This window comes from Mastacembelus armatus, chromosome 5, assembly GCF_900324485.2.
Source record: "Mastacembelus armatus chromosome 5, fMasArm1.2, whole genome shotgun sequence".
Classification (NCBI taxonomy): Eukaryota; Metazoa; Chordata; class Actinopteri; order Synbranchiformes; family Mastacembelidae; genus Mastacembelus; species Mastacembelus armatus.
Genome location: NC_046637.1, coordinates 6,011,010 through 6,037,845, shown reverse-complemented (window position 1 = coordinate 6,037,845; position 26,836 = coordinate 6,011,010). Strand labels below are relative to the sequence as shown.

Sequence of the window (26,836 nt, the reverse complement as noted above, 5' to 3'; positions counted from 1 at the left end):
ATACCTGAGGCATACCTGATATTCTATAGTTGACTGGACAAGTCATCCAGCTGGTTAGAAAACCTGAAATATTCTGTGAGCAACTGAAAAAGCACCACTGAGCTTAGTCCTCAGTTTAGTTTTATAGCCATAGTGAAGCAATTTCGATATTCACAAATGATGCTGAAGAAGAGGTCCTGGTCCATATAGCAATAAATTAATAAATAGAGAAGTGTCCCACATTTTGGGAAAAGGTGGAAAGCATAAAAGACAGCTCAAAAATAACGACAACGTCTTATCTTGACTACATGGTTTAACAAATTTTCTGTCAAAACAGTTGAGTATTGTTAGAAAATGTCTTCGCGCACTGCTGAATATATTCCATGTGATTTTGTGCACTTCTTTTTTTCTAGTTCACGCAGCAGCTCTTCTACCTTAACAAGAGCCTGTATGTGTTGACACTGATTCTGCTGTAGCAATACAGCTCACCTTTTATTAAAATGCACACGAATTCAACAAATAACTATCATGTTTTGTTTTAGAGTGTAGGCGAGGATTTCAATTAAAATCCACCTAATAATTGCCTGAATAACAGTAGTGGAAAATCAAATGACTGAAAAAGAAACTGTGTGGGAGAGTGTTAAAAAGTTTCCTATAGTGGATTATAAAAGCTTGGCTCACTTAGCGATGCTCCAGGATTGTTAAAAAATAAAAATAAAACATTACAGAAAAATGAAAGTTGAACATTCAGTCTCCCACTGCTGCTGTGACTGCTGGTTTATGTTTCATAAATGTTATTTATATTTTTGTTCTCACTGGTGAAATGTGTGGAGTGTTTTTTAACTGTTTCTTGAAGCGCCCAAATACCATTGTAGGATCAAAAAATAAACATTTTTCTAATATGACATATCTGTAAATTAATGAGCTCTTGTTTGTATAAACTACTTTCTCTCCATTCTTTAAGATTTTTTTTTTCTGTCTGTGTGTTTTGGCAAATCTGGGGTGTTTATTGAGAATACATGCAGCTTTTTATGTTTTCCTGAGTCTGTTTAATTAGAAAGAAAATCACGTAGTGTTATTAGTCCCCTTTGTTCAAGTTTGATTCCTTCTGACTTGTGATAAATGTTGTTTGGAGTCAATACCTCTGCCGTGTTCTAGTAGAGATGTTTTTAAGGAGAAGATTTTCTTTCAGCTTTTATCTATCCTGTCCACGGTGTTCTTGGGCAGACAGCGGTAATTGAGTGAGCGCTCGGTGTGCTAGACAGAAATTGCATGTATAGTGCTAACAAGACTTTTAAAATTTTTGTCACTTCATGTTGAAGCGATCAACTGTCCACAGCATTGAAGCATTGTTCAGTTTTACTGTGAACACCATATCTGTGGCACAAAACTTGACAAAGCTACTTGTTTTTGTGATTTGACATAAGACACAGTAAACTCTTTTTTTTTTTTTTTTTTTTTTTTCTTCTTCTTCTATCAAATAGGAGTTATTTTGACCACTGGCAAAGAAAATGTCACAGAAAATGTGCAGGCTGTGGGTACCAGCCCATTTCAGCCAGTTAACACCTTAGTCTGACTTAAAGGTCACCTCCCTTACAAATCTCCTCATACATATTCAACCTTACTTCTCTAGGAAACTTTTCTGAGCGAGAGCTTAAGCATTTCTTTCATCCCTTCATTCCACCCCCTCAACTAGAAGAAACCAGTCTGTAGTTCCCATCCTCCTTATTCAGCGCCCTTTGCTCTCGTCTCAGCTCCTCAGCCATCCAGCTCCTGTGAGGAGGCTGAGTTGGCACCCTTGGATCATAAACGTGTGTTTGGCCTTTAGGAAGAGTGCAGTGAGGAAGATGGGGCTGAAAGTGGGCTGCTGATCTAGCTGGCAAAGCGATCTGCTCTTAACTTCTTTCTCTGCCCTCAACATTACTTTAGCACCAGCAAACTATTCCCTAATTAGTGGCTAATCTATTATGGATGAACTTCTAATGGGTCTGTAGAAATAACTACACGGCTGTTCCTCAGTGGGTGTTGGATTTGTGTGCAAATTCTTCAGAATATGATATTAACCATCCATGCACTGGTGGTTATATGATTACAGGCACATGCCTACAACCAATGCATGAGCATTAATATGTCTGCATACATGTGGTTCAAGCTGTTGAATATCGCTCTCAGCATTAGTATCTGGTGTTGCCCAGCTCATTAAAAGCACCCTGCACTCCAACCACAGGCAAACAGAACAGTAGTGGATAATCTCATGAAAAATGTAGGGGAGCAGCAGCCTTTATCTCTTGGGCCCTGTGCTGGGGTGGTTTGTGTGCTACTCCAACCCTTTGATGTAGTCCATTGATCTCCCCTTGCTGACATGTTCTCCCAGGCCTGTGGCTGCACCAGCCGGAGGGGTGATTAGCCTTATTAGTGTAATGGAGGGGAGTAAAGGGCTTTAGAGGTGGAAAGGATGGAGCAGAGACTGAAAGAGTAGGTGGAGAATAAGGGAGGAGAAGAGGGGAGGAGGGATATTTGGCTATTGCCAGAGATGACGATCATGCTCTGGCCCCTAAGTTTCTCTGCCTGCAATCAACGTGAGGGAGCGAGAGAGAAAGGGAGGAGGCTGGCTGCATCACTGCAAGCTGCTTTGTGACTGGGTTGGGTGAAAGTGCAGCATTGCAGTCCTTTGTTGTACTGCATGCTTCACTGCCGTGATTTATCCTCTGTCTCAGAGGATGAGTGCTACTATAGAATACAGAATTGGTTTTGACTTTCAAGGAGGGGTTGAGGGGATTTATTCTAAAAGCTATGATAAACACTGGAGCACTGTGGGTTTTGGTTTAGCTGCCAGCTGGTGGTTCTGAGAGCAGCGTCCTACAACCGACATTTTTTAATATGAAGAGATAGGTCAGCAGCAGCAAGCCCAGTAAATGACAGCAGAACACCATAGGGGTTTGCTAGTGGACCCATGGTGATGCCAGTGTTATGTTGGTATGCTGAGTTTTGATGAGGTGATTAAACATTCAGAAAAACTCTGTTATAAAACTGAGTGACACCTGCTGAACATATCACATCATCATGGTTCCTTCTCCTGTTTCCCCTTCAGCCACCAGATGTCCCTGGACTTTGTCCTGGTCACCTGACCTCCTTACCTGTTTCCACTTTACCCATCAGCCTGTCTGTTTCTATGCCAGATAGGTTCCCCCAATTCCTCACCAGATAGTCAAAGTTCTCACATTTCTTTGTAGACTTTTAGCTTTCTTTTTAGACATTGCTATTGTCTGCTCTTTGGACTGTCATCTTCCTGTTTGGATTACCTGTCTGGATGTTACTGGAGGCTGCAAGTCTGTTCACCTTTGCTTTCAGTTAGTTAAATATTGTTATTGCATCAGCCTGCCTGTTTCATGTTTGCATTTGGGTCCTCCCTGCCTGATGGTTCTACACTGGTCGTGACACACACATAGCAGATGGAAGCTGTTAACTGCTAATTTAGGAAAGGAATTTCAGATATCAGACTCTGAATGACTCTGCTATTCTCTCTCAATCAAAAGCCCAGTTTTAACCAAAAACAAAAGTTTATGGCCCAGGTTATGGCAAGGCTGACCATTCCTTTGAGTTTTATAATTCACCACTCAGTGTACATAGACAATGAATGTGATTTACTGCCATGCATTACACTGGCAAGCCTGCCTCAATAGCTGGTCTTAGTGAATTCCTTTAAAGCACTTTGGTTACAGTGAAGAAGCTGAGTGGTTCAATGTCCTTGCTTTCCAGACACAACATTATCGCAGAGATACTTCACCAGCCACGGTGAATCAACACATCTGCCTCACTGTGGAGAAGGTGGCCACAGACAGAAGGTCATGGTGGAGGGGCAGAATAAAGGTTGAATGGGAGGCAGAGTACTTTGTGGTGATTGGTGATGGTGAGACTAAAAGGTCTTCAGGTGGTGGGAGGGTGCTAAAGTTTGACAGACAGCGAATTAGGAGTCATGTCGTCTTTTTACTCCTTTTTTTCTACTGTCCTTCTTCTCCACCATAATGTTTTTTGGCAGCTACTCAGGGCATCGCTGGGCATGTGCACCATGTCCTTACGAACAAACATGGCCACGACACTGTGCCAGGAGAAGAGGGAGAAGAGGGTGGGGAAGGGAGGGTGGGGAAGGGGGGTGGGGAAGGGAGGGTGGGGAGGGGAGGGGGAGGGGGAGTGAGGAGTGAGACAGAGCTCATGTCTGTAGTACTAAAGAAGCCTGTTGCTCATACCTTGAGCTTTCTTTCCTAATCCAGCCTGCTAATAAATCAACCTCACAGTCCAGCCCAAAGCACAAAGCTGGCACCTCTGTCCAAACATTTGAATCATTGCACTAGTGTGAAAAAAGCTTTCACTACTGTTAACATCAAAACCTGGAGTTTTTTTTACTATGTGTTGTGATGGATATGACTGAAAACAATAAGATTCCCTGATATTTATGTAGATCAATAAACATGTTTAAACCTACCTTGCATGTCATAGAAGTTTCATTGCTGCCTTCAGGACATGTCTGTACCGTATTAAATACTTTGCTGTCTGCCTTCTCAATAACTCATAGTTTTATTTAATGATCTCATGTGTATGTTTTAGATATAGAGATACACAGATAAAGGAGATCACAATTTCTGTTGAGAGAGATTTATGTTTTAATTGTTTATAGTTAAAGATAAATAGTTGTATTGAAATAAATGTGGGCAATAAATGTGGTTAGCACTGTTGCCTCACAGCAAGAACGTCCCAGGTGTGTAACCCGGCAGGGGCCTTTCTGTGTGGAGTTTGCATGTTCTCCCTGTGCTTGCATGGGTTTCCTCCCACAGTCCAAAAACATGTATGTCTGTTGGTGGCTCTAAATTGGCCATAGGAGTGAGTGTGAGTGTGAATGTGAGTGTGTGAGGTTGTTTGTCTCTATGTGGCCCTGTGATGGACTGGTGACCTGTCCAGGGTGTACCCCTGCCTTTCAACCAAAGAGAGCTGGGATAGGCTCCAGCAGATCCCTCGGACCCTAATAGGAATAATTGGGTGTAGATAATGGATGGATAAATTAAATGTCACAAAATGCCAATTTAAAAGAATTCTCATGTAGAAAAACACAATCTAAATCAATATGTTTAATTACTTCCCCTACCGTGCTCATATTTAAAGCATCTTTTTCTGTATCTATGTCTTGCAACCAGACTTTCACAGATGATGACAGTGTGAGAGTAGGTGTCTCAGTTGTTTTCACTGTTTTTTTCTGCTCACACACACACACACACACATTTTGTCACCTGTGTTGTCTTATCACCAATAGACCATGAAGAGAGACCTTTTTTAATGAACACAGTAAACACTAACCGGATGACAATCTGTCTCTACTGCGGACCTTTTCTTTTTCCAGCAGCCTGTCAGGCCCTTGCTGTATCACACCTCAATAATCTTAGGTCAATTGCTTTGACCACATCACCTGCTCTCTGCAAGATTGCCTGCTATCATTTTAATGGATCGCCACTCTAGATGCACTTTAACTATGCCTCTTTATTGACACACTGGACATAATGTCAGTGTTTTTAAATGGTTAAAGTGCAACATAGGCAGAAAGTTGAAAAAAAAAAAAAAAAAACACTTTCTTCCTTTCTCACTTTTAAAATCTGCATCTGACCAATAGTGCAGGCAGTAAATATTTTCTAAACCATGACATCCTCTGCAGCTTTTTTCCTCTGGGGATCTGAGCTCTTGTTGTGGCATGATGACAAGCTGTGTCATGGCCCTGTAGAAGGTCATGATTTTCACACACTCATGAGGACACCGACATGCAAAGGGCACATGTTGAGAATGCACTCACAGAACATGGTTACATGGAAAAATAAACGTACTTGTGGAGATGGGAAAAGTACACAGATAAATACACACAAAGACTGAACCAAATCATTGTTTGTGAATTTTGAGTCCCCAGGCCAGTGTCATATACCACCCTCCAATATCACACACCCACAAGTGTTAGTGACACACATTGGGCACTGTGGCAACCCCATCTGTCTGCCAGCATCAGCTGCACGGAGGGAGAAACACGGGTGGTCTTTGCGCTGAACATGGCCAGTCTGCTCCCCTTTTGACCCTGATATAAAAGAGCAGGAAGACACATCAGTCCAACAAAGAAGACTGAAAGAACCTCTGGATCACTGACTCAGAGGGTCTCGATATTTGATTTTACGAATAGTGCCACTGTGTTCGATATCTACTACTGATTTTCCTTTTTTGTTTCATATTTAAAAATAGGTGTTAGTGCTGCAACCATCAATGAATGGTAAGTGAACTGTAGAAAGAGGGAGATCTGCTTTATGAGACGTGATGTGTAATGAGTCCTGTAGCCATTTACATGCTGTCAGGTGGTGAATCGAATGGACAAAAGACCTCTGAAGGCTCTCAGCGAAAATTTACTATCACAATATTGAAAATAAACACAGAAGTGAGTGGATGCATTTATAACGGTTGATCATCACTCCACCCTGAAAAATGCTTTTACATCATTCAGCCATAGTCTAGCAACCCAGTTATTCCATGTCAGAATTTGCATGTTAGTGGTAATGTCTAAAAATGTGTGAATAATGCCAAAGTTGGAATTTGTGTGGACAGGAAGAGTTGACATAAGGGAACAGCCTGTGTTGTGGTGATATGCTCTCATATAGTATTCCACGTGCGTGAACGGCTGTCATCCAAGGCAGATCAGAAAGACTAATTCAAAGGGCTTATGCATGCTTAGCAGCACTCTGCTTGGTTTTAGCGGTTTATTTACACACTGTAACTGTGTGCATAAAACCCTATTTTTCATTTTTCTAGTTGACCTTCAGAAAAAAGTTCAGTTAACCATTTTATATTGAAAATGTATTTTACAGGAATTGGGTTGAAAAAGGACATACATATTTTAAATGTTTTACATTTTGTGTCTTTATCTAGATGAATGAATAAAGTGTCCTTTTCAAGGGGACACTGTTCACAGTAAAATTTGTGACTCTATTTAATGAGCTTGTCCATGCAGAATACAATTGAGCAGCAGCTATAACTCCACCAGAGCTGCAAACAGTCTCAAACATTTGTTAGCAAATTAAAAATGTGAAGAGCATACTGAACTGCATTCTGCATGTTCTGGTTTATTAACACAACATACGCCCTCCTTGCATAATATGGAGCAAATCGCACGTTCCTTTGACCTTGTTTGCCAGAGAACAGTGCAGTGCTCACTAAGCTAATTGAACCAAAACAACAAAAAGAAAGTCCTAATTTTTTCGTGTTCATCCTATTCTTCAGTATCCACCAACTGATAAAAGCCAACACCCAGACTGACTGAGGTTTTCAATCTTTCTGACATTATCATGCATTGAAGATGAAATAAAATTAAAATCCAAATAAAAGTTGAAATCTACAAAGTTAAGCAGGATTAGTCATAACTGTAGTGAAAATGTTGTGTTCTTGAATCCCACACACCAAAAATACCAATATGAATTGGAGGCGTACACACACCAGATTTCCTCTTCATGACTGTGTAACCTTGAATATTTTAGGCCTGCGAAGCCTTCACAGTGGGCAAGATGGATTCTGAAGGTGTGAATTGGACTTTTAAAGTTATGCTACACCAGGAAGTGATAAATAAGTTTGTGTGACATGCAAACCCCAGGGACAATCATTTCCTTAATTGTGGATCAGTGGAGCTGTGCTGGCACGCTAAAACCAGTGTAGTTGATTACACAGTACACCATATGAATTCATGTGACGCAAAGATCATTATCTTAGTGTATTAATTATAATCAGCAAAATGTATTATGATAAATAATGATAAATACGATAAATAATTCAAATAAATCTAAAATCCCTAAATGTAATCCTTCCCTGTGCTGTGATCCTTGTTGACTTTCTACATCTTTGTGTAATGATGTCCTCCACTTGTCATTTCCCTTGAAATTGAAAGACGCTGTGCTAATGCTCTGCTGGATGGATAAAAAGAGAAAGCGGCAGATAGAAGAGGAGGGATTGTGGCCCGAGAGTGTCCTGGCATGGGATGACGGTGATTTGGCAACACTGGCATTGAGCTGCCTTCCTCTGATCCCTTCTCTCTAATTTTGTCTTCCCACGACAGAAAGCACCCAGCCCCAGTCTCACATCTATTATGCATGGATGAGCTTTATTGCATTATGTTTTTTAGGCTAACACACTTAGCAAGCTTGTAGCATGCACAACCCCTCTCCACCAACTCTGTGAATAATTCAAGGCCAGGGCATTAGGCTGGAATAGAGGAGCTTAATCAAAGGCTACAGCTTTCAGTGCAGCTCAGCTCCGCCCCATTGGCAGTTGTAACCCGGAGCTTGGCACAACACAGTTTTTAAATAGGAAGTTGAATTATTCGGCCAGAGGTGGCCTTTGGAAAGATGGGTTATCCTGAAAGACACTTAAGATTGCAATGCACTTCAGAAATCAGTAAACCTTCTTAGCCTTCTTTTCTGGCTGCTGTGCATATGAATGCTGTAGCTGCAAATTCAGCTAAACTCCATCCCTCTTTTTATTTCAACTATAAATCCTTCAATGGAAAATATTTACTTACTGTTGTGCAGTGTTACTAATACTATGGTTTTATTCGATCTATTTTTATATAGGTTCTGGGCTGTGAAGCATAAATAATGTTGAGAAGGAAAACTTGAAATTTCATGTCAGCTTTTCAAGAATTTAGATTGTAATGCCTAGTTTTTAGATAATATACACAGATACTCTAGATTAGACAGCTAGATTAACAGCTGCTGTATTGGTAAAGTGAGCAGATTAACCTTGTAATGTCACTTATTTTCCTATCCAGATATGACCTCATGCCTCTGTCCCACACACCACTTTTAATGCACAATTAAGAGTTTCTAGCTTTCTGTCAGCCTCTGTCCATCCTGTGTCTTTTCCCTATTTTTGATTTAATCTATGCTCTAAATTTTTATAAATCAATAGTGATATCTAATATTATATATATTTTGCTGCATCCATCTGACTTTCTCCATCTCTTTCTCCCTCTGTCTTCTTTTCTCCCTGTAAACTATTTCCTTTTTCTTTCGTTTGCGTTCTTGCTCTCTCTCTCTTTCTCCTTTGTAAAATGCATCCAGGCTTCCCTTGGGGGCTAATCCTGTTGGAAACGTTTCAGGAAAAGCGGATTATCTTTCGGAGCGGCATGATTTTTGGAGAAAGTTCACTCACACTTGATTAAATTAATCATTGTCCTCCAAAACCCCTTATAGTCTTTCCTTGTGGATATTGGTGGAGATAAATAACTATCCCCAAATAGCATAATTAAATTCTAATTGATTTCAAGTGGTGTGCCCTTTCTTTAGGGCAGCACGGTGGTTTGGTGGTTAGCACTGTTGCCTCACAAGAAGGTTCCTGGTTTGAAGCCCAGCAGGGACCTTTCTGTGTGGAGTTTACATGTTCTCCCTGTGCTTGTGTGGGTTTTCACTGGGTACTCCTGTTTCCTTCCACAGTCCAAAAACATGTATTTCCAGTTGATTGGTGAGGCATGTGTGGTTGTTCGTCTGTATATGTGGCCCTGTGATGGACTGGTGACCTGTCCAGGGTGTACCCCTGCCTTTCAGCCAAAGAGAGCTGGGATGGGCTCCAGCAGAGCCCTGTGACCCTAAATAGGAATAAGTGGGTATAAATAATAGATGGATGGATGCCCTCTCTTTAGGTGGGGCGGTGGGTCATGGTGTCAGTGTGGTGCTGTTGACCTGCAGAAAGACGGTAACAGAAGGATCTAGAGACCACTGGCAAAACTTTTGTAGGCACAGAGGCTACTTTAATCTGACAGTTTGCAGGTTGAATGCAAAATCTTTGACAGCCTGATTTGTCCTCACTTTCTAATTCACCTTTGGATTGCTTGAAGGTGGCCCTAGTGTGTTTTTGTTAGAGCTAGACAGAGACTAATGCCTGGTTTGGTCTATGCTTTCATAATTTATATAGAGGTGTCAGCATGCGTCATGCTGCCACCACAGAGATTTGCTGCAAAACACATTAGATGGAGAAACTAGTGTGTAAATACCGGTATGTGTGTGTGTGTGTGTGTGTGTGTTTGGCCAGAGGGCAATTGTTAGTTTGTTGTTTATAGCCCATGAAGATCAGTATGGTCAATGAAGCTTCACAGGTGGATAGGATACAACATAACCTTGAGATGACAATAAAGTTTCCACTTGCTTGCCTCCAGCCACTCCTCCCACCGTCCTATCCTCTCTTCCTCTTTTTCTTTCTCGCACTCTTTCAGTACCGTCCTTTTAAAGGGGAGGCTGCCCAGGCTCCATTTAACATGAAAATTTCCTCATTACACAACAGCAAAACTTCAAAGTTACCATCCACTAAGTGGTTTCATTGATGGCAATGAAAAATTCTCTTTCAAAGAAAATAATTACAGCTAGTTCTTCAGGGGGGCATGTAACAGCAGTGTTTATGCAGGATAATTGCTATGCAGAGCAATTACTCTACAGCAACAATTTGTAGCTTTACCCCACATGAGTATGGGGATTAGAGCTGTGATCATCCTGGGTGTCAAGCCCTTGTCTAGATGTGATTATTGGAAAGGTCCAAGGTTTGGAGTAAATCAGGAGTGAGAATTTTCTGTCTGTTCCTCAGCAGTGTGTGTGAAGGTGTGTGCATGTGTATCTGTGTCAACACTGGGTGAACGATGCTGTACATTAACTGTTGCTGAAGATATCTGTGAACGTAAACTTTTAAAAACAGTAAATCAGCTTTTTTGATACCCATATTTATCCAGTAATGAATGCAAATTTAAAAATGATGTCATAGTTCATATGCATCATTTTAATGCTTTGTGTGTCATATGCTTGATTTTTGTATACTTTTATTGCTTTTGGAGTAACAGTGACAAGTTAAAATTATTGTTCTATCTGTAATAAGTATACATACATAGCATAAGTGTAAACAGGTTCTTATTTTTTCACATGGACCTTTACCAAAATATATCGGTGCGTTTATATCATGCAGTGTCTTCACCATGCTTGTCATGCATCCTTGCTGCAGTACAGGTTGCTGCCTGAAAAATGGCAACACCTAACATCCTTACTCTGCGTCTCCAGAGATTCATCACGTTACATCATGATCCACTTGTTCAGCAGACATCCTGCCTGAAATGCGTTTCAGGTTTGACTCCTCAGCTCTGGATACCATAGTCTGTTTGTTATATAATTTGTCTGCAGGAAAGATTTAGTCTCTTTTTTTCCCTGCTGCTTTCAACTCCATGCACATACCTAAGGTTGTCTGTCTTCCAGAATCAATGTATCTGTGGACTACAGAGAAGGGATTCAGACTGCAGTGGATTTGCATGCTTTTTGAACTGGGCCATGTGCAAATGGGGGAGAAAAAATAGATTCCGGTGTCTTGAGCACAGCCACTGGTTTAGAGAGGTTATGAAAACACATTGTTTCTACTTCACAGACTGCTGATACAAGCTGCCTGCTCTCTGTTGTTTTGCAGAGATACGTATATATGTGCTTGAAGACGCATGAATAGTATAAACTCACATAGATTTAATTTCCATTACTAAGGACCAGAAAGGATTTTACTCAGTTCAGTTATTGAAGACTCATTTACTTATTTCTTCTACATTTTCACAGGAGAGCACCACTGTTCCTTGAATATAACATTTTGAAAAGTGTGCATGACAGGCTAACTCATAAACACATTTCCCAGTGATAAAACTTTAGAATTTATTTTCCTTGCCAAATGTAAAATGATTCATAACAACACATCTGTATTATTTTAGGCCTAAATGTGCAAAACAGTTTGGTAAGAATGATTAAAAACCCTCACTACTTACAAGGATGTCATCATCATGCATATTTAAAAAAAGAAATGCTATCCCATGCAGCTACACATGCAACATGGCTAATAGATGCTTCACCGTACAGACAGTACGTACAGTGCTTCCATGTACAGACATGGAAGAAACTGAGAACTGCTTTGCTCTGCTCACTGTTGCATCTGCCTGACAGCTCTTAGCGAGCCACCCAGTGGGGGCAGACTGAATTAAGGAAAATCCACACACTGTTCACTCAACTTCATATCAGCTTCAAAGCAACAGCTAATGTTTCTTCAACACAAACCGAGAGCTCAGATCAATGTCCAGCCTTTTTTAGTCTATCCAGGCATCTCATACATTTAATAAACTGCAAAATGACCTTCGCCAACCGTCTGTGTTTCTCAGAATCACGTGGATTGCCTAAAATGTTTGGTGTTGTTCTCATTCTGAGCCTGTTTGGACATGTACAACAAGCATGACTACATGAGTGTCTGCATCTGAGCTGTCCATTATCATGTAGTGTCTCTCCCCCTTTACTGGAAAGAACCTATGTGAGATTATTAACCGGTCACAGCACACACCTGAGCCAGGTTGCCATGGCGTCGTCATGGGGACTGTCAAGATTCCCGACCACCAGTAACTGGCTTCTCCTCTCTTGCCCTCCTCACGTGTTATCTCCTCCTCCATTTGACTCTAGGCTGTGCTGACTCATTCTCCATTCTGTCCTGACAGCATGTGTGTGCGTCTGAGAGCTAACTTTCCCCTAAGCCACAGACATGTCAAAGCTTACCCTCCATGCTTGTCTCCATTGACTTCTCGCCCAGTAAGTGTCAACACACAGCTGGCAGAAATTCCTCAGCCTCTGCAGCAGATTCCTTCTCCGGCCACTGTACCCCCTCTGTCCTCTGTCCTTCTCCCCTGTCATGTGTTTGTCTTACATACAGTACTACTAAATGGAGATTAGTTTGTATTTGTACAGCTAGTCAACCAAAATACGCAATTTGAAAATGTCACCTTTGCCTCTGTTGTAGTTAATCAGATTGTCAGATTAATTGATAATAAAAATAACTTTTAATTGCAGCCTTATTTTTAATGTGCATATCAGAGATTTCTGCCTCTACCACAGTTTGATAATGATTCGAATTTAAATGGTACAAAGATTTTTAGTGTCTCTTTTACTTACAAAACTCACATCACAGATTTAATTGGGAAATGTTATTCTGTCTAAAGTAGCTCAAAAAGGGCCCTCAGCATGATCTGGTCATTATATGAAACAACTGCAACCCTGAATGTGCAGTTACATTTTAAACTGTAAGCAAAATCCTATTCTGCCTTCACTGGTCCTGCAGTGGAGGCAGAAGTGTGAGGTGAATGTCAGTTCCAACCAAATAAAGCCAGAACTAGAACACGTCTACCTGGTTAGACATGTTATATAATACTTTTTTCTTTTTTTTTTCATTTATTTGATTAACTGCCTGTTTGGCCCCATTCTTTCATTTCAGTGAAATGCATACATCCATGTGTAACTATAGTTTTCTTTCTTCTTATTATTAATTCAGGTATTGAGTATAAAAGAGAAACATATCTTAAACATGCAAACCTGTTTTTTTATTTCAGTACAGTTTTTAATACACAATATAATGGGCACATTGTAGTTGGTACAAAGTATTGAGGTTGGATACGCAGCCCTATCATGACCTGCCTTAGATGTGTCTTAAACTAAGATTGATTAGTATTCCTGCAGAGTCACTGGGGACAGAGGTAAGCGTCGTCCCTACCTACATACAAGGACCAGACCAGCTGTGTGGCTTCATTTTAGTTCACATAAGCTATTTTTTAGAGAGCCACCAACAGAGCCTCCATCCCTACGCATCCAAATCCTACAGTCCCTCAAACTTCCTCAACCTATTGCCAATTAGGAGCACAGAACATTCTGTTTCCAACTGTTTCCCTGCAGACTCCCCAGCTGTAAACGGTAGTTACTGCCAATATGGCCTCATGATGGGAGTGAGCAGTTAATTCCTGACTGCAGATACACAAACACACCTCTACGGTTTAATCAGCATGGGCTGTTTTCACCTGTGATGAAATTTCTCTGTCAATTCTCCTCTCAGTCTGTGTAATATCCTGGCATGATGCAAACACATCGCTCACCCATTCACACCGTGACAAATAAAGGTTTAGACAAATGCATCGTCACTGTCTGTGCGGAAGGCGAATCAGACTGCAAAATGCTTTTTACTGGAGACTGTCATCCTGTAAAACTAGTCCATATGTCATCTGTTTCCAGCTGGTTATGACCAGCAGTAACTTGTTATAGCTAGGTGACCTCTACTAACTGCAGTTATGACACCAGCAAAGGAGGAAGTTAGGGGATGTTGTATACTCTATATACTGACGAAGTCCTTGTTCAAAGGTAGTTGTGTGGATAGACGGACGGATGGATGGATGGATGGATGGATGGATGGGTGGATGGGTGGATGGGTGGATGGGTGGGTCAGAAAAGACACGGCTGAAACCAGAGTTGATTCCTGTGTGCAATGTTTTTTTTTAATCCATGGCCCTTGCACAACCCAAACCACATGTTTATGATTCTAACCACGCCAATGACAGTTATTTTAACGCAGACCATTTCCTAGACCTAACCACCTGTTCATGCCTCAACCTAATGAATCCTAACTATGTTAATGATAGTTTCCATGACAACAAAGATTCGATATGTTTGCTGGTGTATCAGCCATATGGAGCATATGTTAGTTGCCATGACAACAAAGGTATGGTAAGCATGCCACTGGAAGGTTCCTATGAGTTGTATTCTAAGTTAATACCAAACAAAATATACTATTGTTTTGGTTGGAGACATTTTATTTGCTGCATAATATACAGAACATGCAGCAGAAAATAAGACTTAATGGCAGCGTATAATACAAAGCAACACAGCCTGACATTGTTCCAACAAGTCCTCCCAATTAATCAACCCATATAGGTCGATTGTCCCAATCCTTGGTCTTGCTCCTGAAATATCACCTTATAGCAGCACCTTTGGACCTTTGTTATCATGGTTACACTAGTAAACAGGGAATAATCATGGTTAACATCAGTACTTTGTTGTTCATCATGAATCATGAACATACATTTATGTTAGGAAATGATTATGGTTAAAAGAAACAACAGTGATTGCTGGTTTAAAACAAGAAACAAAGCTATCTCTCATTTCAAAGTGCTGTGCATGACTGCTAGAAGATGCCTGACGATAAAACGTAGTTGAGCCATAATAAACCACTAGGATCGTTTTTAGGGGATAGCTGTCTCCATCTAGTTTTCCCCGAATGTCAGAACTGATGTAATCTATGTGTCCTGTCATAAACACTGCGGGGATGTATTTTGTGCTGTCTTCTTTATTACCTGCATTGTTATAAATGGCTCTCTAGGTCCTCTCAGTCAGCAGGATTAGAGACCAGGATTAAGATTCTGCACTGTGAGTGAGTGGATGTGCACTGAGCGAGGCGAATTATTGGAATTGCCATCATTATCCTCTGGATATCTCATCATGAACTTCTCACCTCAGTGCTTCTTCAGCCACACTGTACACTGCACTTGCTGAATGCACACAGCTGCAGGACGTTAAATGTACAGATGTTCAAGAAGTTTCACTTTTACTCTTTTTGCTGAACTTCTGCAGCTCCTCGTGTGTAGATCAAAACTTTTTATTAAAAATCTTAATTTGCATAATGACGTATGTTAGCATTGAGGGATGAAAGCCAAAAAAATAAGGTAACGTGTTGCCGGCCCTTCACAGTGACAGCAAAGGCTCATTTGTAGGCCAACAAGAATGAATGGTTGAAGAGACAGAGGAAGCAGTTTCTCTTCAGTCTTTTTAACAGATGCTGCCATATTGCCACAAAATGTACATGTCATCATCACAAACTAGTTAGCAAGCATGTCATGCCTCTCAGTGATTAAAAGCATGAACTCAAAGCCACTTGTTTGTGCTGCTCAAAGTATTGGCTACTACCATGAAACAGAAATACCGATATGGCTAAATATCTCTACAGCTCAATGAGAAACGTGGTATGTGATTTGTTCAATGTTCATTTAACATCAATACATCAGCTAAATACATCAATACATCAATGATGTAGACACAAAAGTCCTTTATCTTTAACTCTCTTTGCTCTCTTAGCACAATGCACTCTCATAAGATGCCCCGTTGCCCCCAGGATGCTCTTTGCTCACTCGACAATAAAATGCATGGCATTGGAGGCGATGGACTGGCATTTCAGGCAGCATGGAAATGACAAACTTTGCCTTCCACATGAAGCTGTGATGATAAAAAAAGAAAGTGGAAGAGGAGCTTTAGCCTGCAGAGTAGAAATAGCAAGTGAGATTCACCTTTTCTTCATCGCTAAGTCTTTGTATGATGACAAACACCATCCAGATTGACTTGTCCTTCACTCCAGACCTTGGAAAGTTACTTTTAATGATAGCACACTGTAATGATCTAATAGAGGAGCAGAGAGAGCTGAGTGACACACAAATTCCCACCCTGTCTCTACTCTGGCACACACATGCACTGTCTTGCTCCCTTTTGCTTTCTTCCTCTGTAAAATCTGGTGAGGCATCTGTCTGAAAACAACGAGACTAGCACATCTCATCACCACAGCAACAATTACGGTTCTATTTCAAGCTTATCTTTGGCTGGGAGTGCGTGTGGTTGAATTAATAATATGATCCTCCTCTGTCAAACTGTCACTCACTTAAATACCTCACAGAGGGAGAAACAGTGAGTCGGAGATTTCCCTGAATCTCATTCTCTGCTCTGCAAAGGCCCACATTAGCAAGCACTTTGTAGTTAGACTCCTATCTGCTGCTGCTGAGGAAGATGACTGTGATAGTCCATATTTCTCTCATCATTCCCTGATGGCTGCCAGGATTAATGGCAAAGCTGCAGACTACGGTGCTCGACAGCCATGTTGGGTTAAGAATGACTCAGCCCTTCCTGCTCATTGCAGACTCATTAAACATCAAAAGCAATGCTGGAAGAGCATGGTAGCACCAATAATGCAGAGAATTTGCTATGCAGTTTCGAGTAAAGCAGTCCGTAGTGGAGCCTGTTCAGCTCTTACTGCTGCATTTCAAACTTGGTGTGCTTGCATTGTTTCCCAGAGCACGTTGTGAGGTAATTGTGTTTACGGTGCCTTGGTGTGACATTTTAAAGCAGAAAGCAGACTGTGCTATTAGGTCTGAGGCAGATGTAGGTGTTGGTGGGAGATTAGCAAACCATGCTTTCGTCTTGTATTCATGACTGCCTCAACATGTTGGTTAACTTCCACCTCATTTCAGGTGGCTAATACATTCCCTGCCTTACTGTTTTTTCCAGCTCTCAATAATTGAATATGTCTGGCTGAGTTCTTACTCCACCAAAAAACACGAATTCACTTTTATGGAGACAAGATTTGACAACAAGCTTGGGATTAGACCGACTCTCACACAAGTGAGAACAATACAACTCACTTGAGTCACACTTGTTTTTTTAGATATAACTTGAAGACTCGTTTCTCTCCAGCAGAAACAGCAGATTTGTGGCAGGTTTAGTTTTGCATGTGAAACAGGTAAGAGTGGAGAGAGGTGGCGAATAAGCAATGCACATATGAGCCAGGGGGATGTCCATTACCACAGGGAAAATGCCAAATGGAACAAAAGGTGAATCAATCGGATTCATTTGGGAGCAATAAACAAAAGCTGCTTTCACATTATCGGCCTTAATGCTACTGTATGATATATGTTGTTAATTCATATTTATAAGTGACTTGTATCCACCTGTGAAACTAGCGTGCATGCACAGATTTGACCGAGCTGCATATGCACAAATCCTAGTGATGCTTAGCAATCAAACACATCAGACCAATGAGAATGTGAAAAAAGTCAGTCAGCAAAGGTGCTTGATCTAATTACCAAATATATGCCAAACTAGTGAGATTCCTACAGCATGTAGTGTATTTACAGTGTGTGTTTATTGCTAATTAGCATTAAATAGAAACAGCAGCCTCAGAGTTGCTAGCAGTCTTTTTAATCTGCACAAACTAATGAAATATGTGTGGAAAACAAAAGCATTTTACATTCTTAGTAATGTTATTTGTCTATTTTGCCAGTACAGTAGTTCTCACCAGTTGATAACAAATTCAGCTTTGATGTCACACAGAGGGGTGTGAGGGAGATGCAAACTTCAGATAATGTTCTCTTATGGGATTTTGCAGACACATCTGAGGAAAATGCTAAGTGTCATATATAAAGTGTGTGTGTGTGTTGTATGTCTGTGTCAGTGTGAGTTCATTTTCTAGCTGTTTCATTTTGCACAGACCACATAAATGATAGAACAGAGGCATGGACCATAGACTGCTCATTAAAGAAAGAGCAGAAGAAGAAATGGAAAGGAGCCAGACTGTAGAGGACAGACTGAAAAAACATGGGTCTAGAGCTTGAGTCTGAAGATTTGGGAAACAAAATAACAAAGGTATGCAAAAACATTGCAAAAGAGGGCAACAACATGACTCAGCACCTGCAGGGTAACACTCCTTCCTCTCGCTACCTCTTCTTGCTCTTTCCTCCACCTTCCTTTTCTTTCCCCTCATCTCTCTGTCTCTTCGGAAACAGAACTACTTCTCTCCTCTCACATTATAAGAGTGACTCTGGCATTCCTGCTGTTGATGCTGCTGTGAACTCACACACCCAGCTCGCCCCCACACCCACCCCAGTTCTGCTGAGTGGGCCTGATCTCGATTTTATCTTACAGGAGGAAGGTCATCCCTCCATCCACTGTGTGGTGATGTACAGAGGGGAAGAGGAGCGAATGGAGGGCAGAGGAGAGCAGAGCATATGGCTAGTTAACTTTAATGGGAAGACAGATGTCTGTACTTGTGCGATCACTGGGCTGGAAATTCATCATTCTATGATCATACAAGGGAATATATGTGCTCCGTTTTGTTCGGGGGCAGTGGCTCTTATTTGCACATGTGACCTGTGTTGGTGGAAATGGATTTAAGCGTTTTCCATTGTTGTCTTAATATGTTAACATAGAGTCAGTACTCATTGGCTGTTTCTAATACTATTATACTTAACAGTAGCACACATCTGCACATTACAGTGCATAATGCATTTCTGTGTCACTCTCAGAGTGCACTCAGAAATAATTCAACATTGCCATGGAATACTTGAATATGCTGAAATCAAAATGTCAAAAATACAAATCTCATCACCTTGATTTTTATTTTTTTTTTCTCATTGTTTTTTGCCTCCCCCTTTTAGTTCACCCTTTTAAGCTGCTTATGCCAGACCTCTGTCCCAGTGCGAGCATGTTGCTAAAATGAGGTGAAATGAAGTGTGCAGAAAGAGGTTTGGGCGTGTGAGACCACTGCCTGTTTAACTTTGCATAGCTCTGTAGCCATCCAGCCAAGCAGACAGACAGAAAACACAGCTACACAGCGGCCCATCAGGCAAGCCGCTCCACTCCTCTAATGCAAAATCCCCCAGCCATAGTAACACTCCACATGCCAGTTATATAAGTGAAGAGAATTCATCTGACAGTACTGTGTGAGGTGTGAGATTATAAGCACGGTTTATGGCACACTAATCATCATCTTTGCTTCTCTCAGCAGAGTCAGCAAGATACCACTTGATCTCAGTCTTAGATCTGAAAAACTGAGCAGTGGCCCTGCTGTAAACTTCCAACTCAGAGGTGCCCTGAGGCAATTTTGTCCCCTAAAGTGGGAGCTACAAGGCATGAGCAGGTTGGAGGAGGTGGGTGGGGTGATGAGTGATGAGAGGAGCCAAACCAGAGGTCTTGCAGGTGTCAGTGCTGTTTGACTTAAGAGCTTGATGAAGGACATTGGTGACCTGTCATATGTCACAAGATGGATGGAGAGGGAGGCCAGGATTCATGGAATATGGGAGAAGCACAGTATTTGAGATGGGGATTTAAAAGCATAGAGTCTAAGAAGCACCTCAAGGGTAAAAAAATCTCAGAAGCTAGAGGATGGAGGTAACGAGACATTCAGAAATACAGAGAGAGGCAGACAACATTTGAAGTATAGGGCAATTGTTGTTTTGAGTAGTGCCTCTCAGTTCTCAGATTTCTGTATAATGTATAATTTTCACTTCATGTTGTTAAAATAGTAAAATTGTTGCATACTTACATGCTAAGGTTGCATTCTGCAATCTCACCATGAGATGCAGCTACTATAAATCTTTCTCATTTTACACATTGCACCTTTATCATACTCTTACAAAATTCTGTTATATTGAAAGGCAATATGGATGCAATGCTCTTTGGTATTTGTAATTTTCTATTACACTTATGACCTATGATATAATGCAACACTATTCATTTTTAATGGATAAGATAATGGAAAGAAATGTCTAGTCCAGCAAAGTAAATTCCTGACAAATTAAAGTACTTCCTTACTTTGATGGAGAATCACACTAAAAATCCAATATAACCATTATTAGTCCAGCTCACTGATTTGTAGCTTTACCCATGATGGTCTAATATCCCTCAAAATATTGAAGAGAAGGCTTTCTGCTGTATGTGTCTCAGTTTTATTGCTCACTTATAATTTAAGCTATTTTTGTGTTTACAATAAAAAAATATTCAAATGCAAGACTCCATATTTATATTCATCTGACCGAAATATAAATAGGTATAAATAGATGTCATTTTTATAGACATTACCTCACATTTCAGACTGAGAATTTTTGAACTGTGGGTTTGAATAATAATCAGTGATTCGCCCACACAAGAAAATCCCCTAAAAGAAAAATACTATGTGTTCATATTTATTTGACAAAATCCTCTAGTGTCTGTGAAAGATGCAATGCTCACCCACCTGAAACCAAGAAGTTAGGGCAGGCTTGTTACAGGGGAATAAAGTTTGCAGGGGCAGGAACTCAGGGTGGTTGACTGATTAAATCTAACTTCAGAGAACGCTGTTCACTTCTGGTTTACTGCTTAAAGCCAACAGTGGCTTCTTTTAACCTTGACCACGATCATAGTTATGTAATCCAAACTCCAAACTATCATCTTTCCCAACCCCCTACCCTACACCCTAAATCTTTAGCACAGTAGTTCAAGATCAGAGAATGACACTAGTATATTTCAATTGGTTATTTATAGCAGAAAGGTTCCTTACAAATCATGTCATCCTGCTGAAAGGGGCAACCAATAAAACGATCAAGTTGTTCCACAGTAAAGACATTTGCATGCACATTGTTTGTTTCTTTACAGTAAGTGTCTGGAAATGCATCAGAGATAGAAAAAGAGGGTGTTTAGCTGAATAAATGTTATATGTTACGGAGAGTTGCATTTTTGTGTATATAACGCAACATGCTGAATATCTGCCTTTGGTCTGATGACCAAGTTCACAGAGAAAGGTGTCAGTGAACAGCTCCAACACCTGATGACATCTTCAGAGGACTGTTAATTAGGTGACAGAAAACAGAGATAATGACCTCCCAGTGGACGCCCTACATGTCTCTGGGAGTATGGCTGAGAAGGAAATGTCACAATAGACATTCTACTGTATTTGAAAACAGATCCATAATAAGGAAACAAATGTTCTATAAACAGTCTTGATCATTAAATGATAGTCCAAGACTTGGAAATATGTTAATTTACTTTCCTGCTGATGGGAAGATGAGAGGATTGATCCTACACTCAGATTGTAGTAGTTTACAGAGATTGATTGTATCATTCTTTAACATTTAACCTTAAGCAACACAGCAAATACATTGTTTCTTTAAGAGGAAGACTGCTATGGGTATAGCTTTTATGCAGTTTTGTCTCATCAGAAAATGTTTTAACCATCCTTCCATCCATTGATTGCATTAGCATGAATTAATTAACAGCACAGTTAAACTTTTCAAAATTGTTATCAGTTCTGTGAAAGTTCATCATAATTAGATTTTATGGAAGAAACAATCTTTAAAATAACTGATAGTGGATTTCGTTTTCTTTCGTCGTTGCTTACAATAACAGCTATATTTTAGTTTAAAACTGATGATGTGGTGTCGCCATAATCATTCTCACAGTGAGTCTGCGTTTTCATTTAAAAAGATGTTGAGTTTTGCAATTCACAGACCACCTCTCTTCAAACAGATGCCTGGCATGTGCTTGTGTGTGAAAAAGTTATGTCTTGAGCAGGGAGTGTTAATCTAATTCTGTGGCTTCTGAGTGAGGTGTTGGTCTAAGTGAGGATGTTAACAGTCTGTCGCTTCACTAGGGGTGCCAGGCACTGCTTCTGTCGCTGCAGATTTTTTTCTCTGAGCCTCCAGTTTTTTAGAGGAGGAATATTGCTGATGTTAGTTGAAATGGCAACATGGTGCTGAAGGATTCCCGTGGGTGACCTTGCTCTTTTCTGACACATCGCCTGCATCATTTCATGCAGAAATAACAAGGTAGCAGAGGATCTTGGGATAGAGTCTAAAGCATCGGTTTACTTGAAAGAGATCCATGTTTTTTAATTGGAATATTACCTTTCAATTCAGAGACACGCTGAAAATACTGGCTGGTTTTGTAACCATTTTTCTGTTATTACATTCATTGCCTGTAGTGCAGTGAAATGAATAGTGGAAAAAAAACTGTGAACTTTGAGAACAAAGAGAAAATTAAACAGTTTCGTACTGAGACCAAGTATGTTTTTTTTTAGATAAACAAGTTAGTGTAGAGTATGTTCATTTTCCTACTTGCTGTAGAGAACTAACCTAACTAACCAAGTGAGTGGATGGCTGATGGATCACAATAGAGGCCATTGAACCCAGTCACAGAAATACGAGGCCTTCTACAAAAGCAGTGTTGTGTTTGGGGAGGAGGAATGGGGAACTTCTGTGATGCGACAGGCTCACTAACAGTCTATGACAGGACCCAGAAAGCCACAAAGACTGTACTGTAGCACTGCACTTGTACTGCAATGAACAGATCAGAGCAGTATGTGTGTGTGTCTCTGTGTGTATGCATGGTTTTGTCATTTATTTATGACCAATGAAGTGTGACTGAACATGCTTGCTCTGCTCTCATACTGCGCAGTCAGACAAATTTTACACCTGGTAGCTTCACTGTACAGCTACAACCATGTACTGCTCAGAGCTGATTGTTGAGGCATGTTCTGGGCATGTGTGTCAGTTACAGAGATAACTTGGAAGGAGATGTTAAGATTCATTTATCATCAAAGACAGAGTTTCATCATCACAGACGTTTTTGGCCTCCAATTATGGGTTCAATGTGTAGAGTAATATTTAATGCAGTTGGTTTCTGCTTAGGGACATTTTGAAAACAGGATCAGTGGGATCTATAGAACCACAACATCAGTGAATCTTGACCCAAATCGACTTCTCAAAGCAGACAAGAAAGACAACTACATAAAAGAAAATCATTGCACGTCAAGAAGCAATAAAAATGGAAGACACCTCAGGGAAATTTAAAAAACCAAGTCACAGGTTTACTAAAATCTAACGAAGCCATTCCAAGGATGTTGTTCCAAAATGTACCATCTAGCACAGCAGCTATCAGATTCTGACAGATTTTAGTTTCTCTCTTTGCTTTGTCACAGCTCCGGATTTGCTATTTTCTGAATTGCCTATCATACCTGAGGCTGGAAGATCCTGCCTCCATACAAAAAAGCCAAAAAAAAAAAAAAAAGAAGAGAAAGCTTCCGTCCATGTATTTCAACTTGCAATTGCTGTTCTGCTGTTGCTGTTTTTCACAATTATTCTTGCCTTATTTACAGCAAAACACTAAGTATCAGTACAATCTGAACATCACTGAAAAGCCAATTGACAAGTCACAGGTGATTAGATTTAGATTTAGGTTCAGGTAAACCCAGGATTACCAACAGATTGTCGATGTTAAATGTGTCTTATTTATTGTTGCTTCAGTTACGAAAAAGTTAACATGTTGTGGCTTTAAGTCAAGGTTGTTTGGAGCTTAACTAGGTTGAATCCTATTTGGATGATTCTGTATGTCTCTAGCCATCAGAAACATATGGTGCACATGTTGTTTGTTCAAATGGCCTTGTTTCCCTATTAATTCCCCCATGCACAAGCTGAATTTAAACAAAAAGGATATTCTGGGACAATTTTGATATGAAGTTGCCAGATTGGACCTTGATTCCCTAGTCTCAGTCTGTTCGCCTGCTAGACCAGCTGTGATGCAGCGCTGTTTGGAGAGGCAGACAGAGAACATGCAACCTTTATTCTGAAAAGCCAGGCCCGTTGGGATGATGGATCCTAAAACAGCATCAGATGGCAGCAAGGCCTGTGGACATGAGGGGCATTTTGATGTGAGTCAACAACAGCCTCCAAAACTTGGAGAGCGTTTAGGACACGAAATAATAGGATCGTGTGCTGTCACAATAATGGCCTGTGTTGGTTTCTGTTGCAAGTTGAGGAGGAAAAGAGGATTTGCGGTTTCAGGAAGCTTGTTGAAATATTCCCAGAGCTCATAATTATTCTGTCATCCTTCCATAGTTGAGTACATCTTTCCTCTTTATTAACACATACAGTATGTCTACAGTAGCAAGATCTCATCTTTAGTCCTGCTGATTGGTATTCACAACAATGCAGGGAGGAGACATGCTGAGCAGAATTTGGTCTGTGTGTGTACGACAGACAGGGGAAAAAAGACAGAGAGAGAATAGGTGAGAGAAATGGGAAAAAGTGATTACTCCTCTGTAGTCAAACTGTTTCAAAGCCTACTCTCCCCTTTCTGTCAAGAGATGAGGCTCACGCTGAAACTGAGGGCAGGCAGACACCGAAGATCTCTTCCTGTTTTCCAAACTCCTCGTCATGTTCTTTCAGAGAAAAACTTTTTTCCCTGCTTGTGTATGACGACTCTGAAGTCTTCCTCTGCGTCAAACTTTGCATGAACTTCCTTTGTTTTTACAAAGGCTTCTGGGAGTTAAGACCAAAGGCGAAATCTTTTCAGATTTTCTTATGAAAATCTCTGGCGTTTCACTTTTGAGTTTGTGGCATTACGCATCTTTGGTGAAAAGTTTTTGAGGCTTGTGTGAGATTGCTAGAACTGTAAAGACCGTCAAGCATGAACATTGCATCCATCATCTGTCACTTAACAGTTTGGGTTTCACATTTGTTGCTTTAGATGAACGAAGACAGTGATGACAATGAATTCAGCTCAGTCCAATTTGTTCTAGGTATTTTTAACATGCAAGCTTCGCTCATTCTGCAAAATAATCAGAAAGGCGTTGAAGTGCAGCATTGCACTCTATTTTCCACAAAGCATTTTAAGTGCTTCTTGGCCAAATGTCCTTCTGTAACCTCTCTTCTACACAAACCTCAATTTACTCTTAATGATTATGGATTTAAATGAAGAGATCAGCATTTAAAAATCTGTTTAAACTTCATCCTCCCCTTCAGGTTCCATCTGCCTTCAATTATTAACAAGGATGTAAACTTTTAGCTGAGCTGGAAAGAACAGGTGGTCATACAGACTGTACGTACAGGTATATGTGTGTAATGCAGTGTATAATTTTGAAGTGAAAGCGAAGTGAAAAATAGCTTTAAAAAAAAAAAAAAAAAAAAAAAAAAAAAAGCTGCCCTGTTCTCAGTTTGAACAGCAGGAGTTTTCTATTAATCCAAATGGTTTTGGGAGCGTTTCATTAACTTGACCTCATCCAATTAGAGAATTGCTTACGGGAAACAAAGTGTCACATAATGTGAATAAATACACTTTTACTTGGAGAAAAAGATATTTGATTAGAACGGTGATGGTTTTAACACTGGATAACTATAGCCTACTAAAACTGATGACTGAGCATTGCATCAAATGACAAACAACTAGCTCGAACTGCCTTTATGTTCCCGTTTGCAATACGATGCAAGTATGTGGCCTGTATTTCAGTGAAGTCTTGAATTAATATTATCGCTGCTTTAACTTTAATTGCCTTCCAACAAATTCACAAAATTGTGAGACCAGCAATGTTGTCTGGTTTAGAGACAGTGGCACTGAGAAAAAGACAGGAGGCAGAGCTGGAGGTAGCAGAGCTGAAGATGTTGAGGTTCTCTCTGGGAGTGATGAGGATGGATAGGATCAGGAATGAGGACATCAGAGGGACAGCTCATGTTTGATGTTTTGGAGAAAAAGCCAGGGAAGCCAGATTGAGATGGTTTGGACATGTTCAGAGGAGGGACAGTGAATACATTGGTAAAAGGATACTGAGGTTAGAGCTGCCAGGAAGGAGGCCTAGAGGAAGACCAAAGAGGAGGTTCTTGGATGACATGAGGACGACATGAGGAGAGTTGGTGTGGCTGAGGAGGATACAGAGGATAGGGTTGAATGGAGGCAGATGATTCGCTGTGGCGACACCTGAAGGGAGCAGCCGAAAAGAAAAGAAGTATTGAACTGATTCAGTTTAAATGAATATATTTATTCTGGAATAAAGTAGGCATTCAGTTAAGTCCTTCAGATAGGAATTTATTTTATGATATCAAGTACTCAATACCTTGAAAATACCAGAAAATTAAACATCTATGCTATACAAGGGTAACTGTTTGATTTAGTTCTGTGGTATATGACTTTATAAAGGTACATGCCACTTGGTTAGATTTCCTTTTAAACATAAACCCTTCATAGAGAGCACTAATATGTTTTTATTGACCCCTTCTGCCTCTGCCTCTCTTGTTGCAGGTAAAGTATTGAACACAGACCTGCGCCACTACCTCAGTCTGCAGTTTCAGAAGGGCTCGCTGGACCACAAGCTCCAACAGATCATACGCGACAACCTCTACCTTCGCACCATCCCCTGTAAGTGGATCATACAGGACTGCATATGTTACTCCCACTAACTGCACTCCAGAGCACCTGCAAGAATAAAGAAAACCAGGAACGTACAGTGTAACCTACTTTCAATGCATGCACACTCTTAATCTGAAGCACCCTACGGGAACAACAGGGATGTTTTGTGTGCATCACACATCCGAGGCAGCTTCTATTAAGCTATGCAGGAGTGTATACTCACACACCAC

At 40.5% G+C, this 26,836-nt stretch overlaps 1 protein-coding gene across 2 annotated transcripts in view; it reads left to right on the top strand.

The window, feature by feature from the left end:
* The window catches only part of magi3b (membrane associated guanylate kinase, WW and PDZ domain containing 3b), a 109,896-nt gene that overhangs the window by 47,145 nt on the left and 35,915 nt on the right, over window positions 1–26,836 (top strand). For both annotated transcript variants that reach the window (XM_026307571.1, XM_026307572.1), the window contains exon 2: window positions 26,499–26,615. In XM_026307571.1, the coding sequence (XP_026163356.1) occupies window positions 26,499–26,615 (117 nt within the window). The remainder of the gene's footprint in view (window positions 1–26,498; window positions 26,616–26,836) is intronic.